The sequence below is a fragment of the Macrobrachium rosenbergii genome, chromosome 51 (assembly GCF_040412425.1).
Source record: "Macrobrachium rosenbergii isolate ZJJX-2024 chromosome 51, ASM4041242v1, whole genome shotgun sequence".
In the NCBI taxonomy this organism is placed as follows: Eukaryota; Metazoa; Arthropoda; class Malacostraca; order Decapoda; family Palaemonidae; genus Macrobrachium; species Macrobrachium rosenbergii.
In genome coordinates this window covers 22,852,568-22,858,387 of record NC_089791.1, presented here as the reverse complement: position 1 = coordinate 22,858,387, position 5,820 = coordinate 22,852,568, and the positions used below count along the sequence as shown (strand labels likewise).

Sequence of the window (5,820 nt, the reverse complement as noted above, 5' to 3'; positions counted from 1 at the left end):
GAAAACTAACCAACTGATTTACTAAATATATGAAGACTTCTACCTTAATGAAAAGGCTAAAAAACGAAAACTAACCAACTGACTTACTAAATATACCAAATTCAAGGGAATCTGTATTTTTCCTGGGAACTCCATCTATGAAAGCGTAGGTTCGTGTTCCCGTAGAAACAATAATGTATATGAAAATTGCCATAACAAAAATATAACTTCAAATAAGATATATTTACGGGGTAGAGGGGTGGGGACAAAAAAAAAAAAAAAAAGCGGGGGCGCTATTGTTTACAGCCTCTAAGGAAATGTATATCGAATTTTCATTTTGGAACCATTACTGTTTTTTAAGAAAAATAACATTACTTCAATTCTGGAGAGAAAGGAAAATCATGAGCGAGATTAAACTACTGGTATTATGCTGGACGTTAGACTAAGCGATTCGTTCTTGGGTGAATGACGTCCAAAAACAAAAAAAAAAAAAAAAAAAGATAAACATCTATCACAGACAACTGATGCTACCGGGGTCTTTGCTAAGCAAAATGGCAATAATTTGGAACAATTAAATACTTAACACATAAGGCTGATACCACCGGTTTTTCTATTAAGCAAAACGGTAATAATTTGGACCGCAAGATGCCTCCATTTTTCTTAGTAGTCTTTCATGTATATCGATCGAAGAGATCCACAATCGGCATTTCGTACTGAAACGGCATAAGCATGCCGATTTAATTCCTAAAAGCAAGGTGGGTCTAATACCTTGCTCGTGGCTTTCTGTTGCAACTATCTGCAAATGCGGCATCAGAAAAACGTGCAAAGTTCTACGTCTTGCGTAATCACTTCAATCATTCCAGCACAATAATAATAATAATAATAATAATAATAATAATAATAATAATAATAACATGGTCATTCATCGCTGAAGGAAAAATAAGAGTAGAAAGGTTTGAAAGGTGTAATCGGAGGAAAACCTCGTAGTTGTTAAGTATACCTTAGTTTTACCAGACCACTGAGCTGATTAACAGCTCTCCTAGGGCTGGCCCGAAGGATTAGATTTATTTTGCATGGCTAAGAACCAACTGGTTACATAGCAACGGGACCTACAGCTTATTGTGGAATCGGAACCACATTATAGCGACAAATGAATTTCTATCACCAGAAATACATTCCGGTAATTCTTCATTGGCCGGTCAGAGAATCGAAGGCGGGCTCAGCAGAGTGCTATCCGAGAACGATACCAACCCGTCCAATGACGAAGCACCTCGTAGTTGTACTACGAAACAATTGTTAAGAGAGGTTGATAGCAAGATGGAAGAAAAAGAGTATGAATGGAGGTACAGTAATAGGATATGAAAGGAGTTGCAGCTAGGGGCCGAAGGGACACTGCAAAGAACCATAGTAATGCTTACAGGGCAACGCGTGAGGTGCACTGACGGCACTAACCCTCTCCGGGGAATATCCATATGAAGGCGAATGCTGTCTACATAACCCGATATCATGTTGACTATCTAGATATATCAATGTATCCTCATCAAAACAATAATGATATTATGGGCATCAGGCATACCAGTCACACTACAATATTCCTGCAACTAATATACATATATATAATATATGTATGTATATATATATATATATATATATATATATATATATATATATATATATATATATATATATATATACATATATAATAAAAATAACTCCGTTTCAAAGTGCTGACCATAGAGAAAAGAAGCTACTTTAAGGATATATCACTCCTGCTACTACTATTATATATGATAAATTTTCGTCCGTTTCAATGTACTGGCCATAGAGAAAAGAAGCTACTTTACGGATATATCACCGAGATATGGAGAAATCCCTTGTGAACATAATTATCGTTCACTTGTGCATTCTGAGTTTCATTCATGCGTGCACAGATGAATTCTACGTTCTCAGCTACATATGCAGTTCCACTGGGTTATAAAGGACACCTCTCCTTCTTCTCTTACTTGAAAATTAAATTTTTCCATATTTTCTCGCATGCGGAAAATATAGACCTGTACCTCAACGAAACTGGAGAAGGTAACAGCAAGGAAGAGAGGAGGCAAGGCAAATATTCGACAGTTCTCTAAAAGGCAAAGACAATCGTGAAGATTCTCAAACATTTACGAATACATCCGACGAAAGGAAAAATAAGTAGACTCTGAAAAGTATAAGATTTCGAGCTGTTCTCACCTCAGAAAATGTAATATACAGTATAACATAACAAACAATGGCTTTAATTATACTTCAAAATTTCGCACGCAGATAACCGAAACCATCGAGCACTTAAGTAAAATCCTAATATATTTTATTCTATTGACTGATCTTGCTCTTTTATGCTGCTCGCTGCCGAAAGTTACCAAAATGAACTTTGAAAAGATATTTGACAACGTGGCATTTACCCGTGAGAGCAGACGGGAACACCGTGATGGCTTAGTAATATCAGACAGGAGGTTTCGTCATACTATTTGAAAGGCAAACATATGTTCTCTTATGCATCAAAGCAAATGTATTAACTTTAATACTAAGAAAATGTTCATGAAACTTGCAAAAGACGTTAGGAGTCCAGTGTAAGCGCAATATAGATCTCGAAGTAAGAAAGTGATTGAAAGTGCACGCAAAATTCCTCTAATGGCAAAATCCTAAAAAAATAAATGATTTCAGTTAAAGAATCTTTGCCTCGTCATCCTCTTACGTACGGAAGTTGCCCTGTATAAATTCAGCTCTTAATTTGTGCCTTCTCTTCTTAACTTCAATATACAATGCATACTATACGCACTAGATCCACTACATTACCATTCTGTCTAATACTAACTGGAAATGCAACAGAAAATTCCTTCGGTCTTCAGAATTCACCTGTCTACTTTCTATTGACCTGCGAAACATACGGAAATATGTGAGTTTATCCAATCTTAATGATGCAACAACCTCATCGAATTAATATGCAGAGCTCGAGATTTTTGTGTCATCATAATTCTATGATGAAAGGCAGGTCTTTCATTGTAAACCGAAGCCTCCTAAAAAAAGGAACCTTCATAAATAATATTTGTATGTAAACCCACAACTATATATGTATGCGTGTGTACTTGTATGAGCAGTTCGTTAAATGAAGACTTATGATACATAATGTCTAAAGAAAGGCTTCGCTTAATTTCTAAGGAAACAAACTCGCTAAAGCAAAACTATTCTTTTGAAAATTAAAAAATTGAAAAAAAAAAGCACACATTAGGAAAAAGAAAGGCAAAATTACGCACAGCACACTCAAAAAGGAAAATGGAATAATCACACACACACGAGAAGACACTCAAGATACTCATAAGCATTGTACGGCTATAAAAACTAGAACACCCTCTGCCGCTCGCCCACTTTTACTATCGTCCGAGGTATTCTTAACTACATCTGCCTTCACGCTTCAGTTCCCTCGACAGAGAGAGAAAGAGAGAGAGAGAGAAAGAAAAAAAAAAAAAATGAGAGGATGATATACAAAAAAATAAGGCAGACGATGGAGGAGGCATCCCAATCGTAACTGAAATTGAGTGAGAGGGAGGGAAAAAAAAATAAAAGAGAGCGAGAGCAAACAATGGAGCAAGGTCGAAGATTCCCCAGGAGGGAGGAGTAAGTGAGAAGGCAGGAAGGGAAGGAAAGGAGGAGGAGGTGGAGTCTAACTGGTGGAGTATATAAGTGGTCCAACACTCGTCAACTGCATCATTTCCTGGCACTCTTTGGCTGACCAAGATCTTCTCTTCTCTCTTCTCTCTCGTTTATTCCACAGATCGCTGCCATGAAGGTTCTCCTGCTCACTGGTAAGAAAAGAACGAGCTGTCAATATCATTCAGATGCACAGCTGTTGAACGCTTTCAGACACTTGAGAATGATTGGACTTGATATATTTTACTTGGTACATGAATATCAGTTTTGTTAAATTTTTATTTTGAGATGCACAAGATTCTGAGCTCAAGATTTAAGTATGGGTACACTTTTGAAGTTACCCAGTAGGAGTAAATGGTTAACAATGAATTTACAACCGAGACTTGAAAAGATGACGATAAAGACATGATTGTTTAAGTTACGAAATTTTCCTTCCTTTAACAGCACTCGTGGCCATTGCCATCGCCGACAAGGCACCACCACCAAGCACCTATGGTGCCCCCAACGGCGGATTCACCAATGGATTTGGAGGTTCCAATGGGGCCCCTAGCAATGGTTTTGGAAGCAACGGAAACGGTTTTGGAAGCAACGGAAACGGTTTTGGAGGCAACGGAAACGGTTTCGGAAATGGGGCTCCCTCAAATGGCTATGCTCCCCCAAGCAATTCCTACGGACCACCCAGGAACGGATATGGAGTAGACCCTGCTATTGCTGCTTTGGCTGAGAACATCCCTGGAGGTGGTGTCCCTGGAGAGGACTACCCAATCTTGGCCTTTGTCCCTGACACCGGATTCGACTGCAACGCCCAGAATGTCCCTGGATATTATGCCGACACTGACGCTGAAGCTAGATGCCAGGTCTTCCACATCTGCCAGGACAGACCCAATGGTCGCCGTCAGCAGGACTCCTTCCTCTGCCCCAACGGCACCATCTTCAACCAGCAGTACCTCGTCTGTGACTGGTGGTTCAACTTCGACTGCGCTGACGCCGAATCCTTCTACTCCGTCAACGAACTCATTGGAGTTGTCCCTAATGCCGGATACGGTTATGGACCTAACGGCAACGGAAACGGCAATGGCAGGAATGGAAATGGTGCCGGTATCAGCAATGGCTATGCAGCACCATCAGCCCCATCTGATTCTTATGGCGCTCCTTTCTAAGCTCGATCTTGTCCAAATGACTTCTGACCGAACTAATGATTTCAATTCTTCATTTTCCCTTTTCTTTTTTCTATGAATCTGCACGGGACAAAATATTCAGTGTATTTTTGATTTGTAAATAGTCAAATTTTTTTCATTTGGAGTATAGGATAACTGTCCGCTTGCTATTTCAGCTATGCAGTCCATACCCTCACTGCTATTTACTCTCCTCCTCTAGCCTAATGCTCTTAGATGCAACTTCCTTCGAAATATTACTATTAAGTTATCTTTTTCCTTCTCTACTACGCATTTCATTCATCAGGCATCGTACTTCCAGTCTTTTCCACTTTGGTTTCCTTCTCCAGTTCTGCAGACGTCATTTGACGTTTTATTCAAGGAGAGAATCTATCCCTCTTTTGACTTTCATCTCGTCTCAATTTTTCACAACTTCACTTCTCTTACCTTCTTAACCTCTCCCCTGAAGGCTTGGTTTGGCCATACAAAATCGATTCGCAATACTCTATCTTCACTCTCTTTGCCTTATGCGAAAACGAAACGAACGAACGAAGAGTATAATTATATATCCTTGCATTAGATGTAGAGACGATATATTTTTATAATAAACAGATGCATGTATTTCCATCTTTGATTTCACCCTTACTAAGCTGGTAGAGGATTTATAATATTCACACGCAATTATCTCACCCACCCATATATTCATAGGTCTGTGAATGACAGAAAGAAAGTAAGAAAAAAAGAAAGAAGGAAAGAAACCTTCTGGCGACAGCATGGGTTCATAAAACATTACACATAAATACCACACCAATGAAAGTGATGACACAAAGGTGATAACGATCATCCTCGGGTTCGATATTAACCAACTAACAAAGTGGAGTGTGTATATATAAAATGCAGTATATATATATATATATATATATATATATATATATATATATATATATATATATATAAATACATATATAAGTTTGTATACACTCATATATATCTTTAAATGTAT

General features: G+C 38.3%; 1 protein-coding gene across 1 annotated transcript; it reads left to right on the top strand.

Annotated features, from left to right (window-relative positions):
- Positions 1-3,073: 3,073 nt before the first annotated feature.
- On the top strand, positions 3,074-5,438 carry LOC136833204 (pro-resilin-like). Its single transcript, XM_067095068.1, has 2 exons — positions 3,074-3,818; positions 4,108-5,438. The coding sequence occupies exons 1-2, from the start codon at positions 3,797-3,799 to the stop codon at positions 4,821-4,823; spliced, it is 738 nt and encodes a 245-aa protein (XP_066951169.1). The 5' UTR covers positions 3,074-3,796; the 3' UTR covers positions 4,824-5,438.
- The last annotated feature ends 382 nt before the right edge of the window (positions 5,439-5,820 follow it).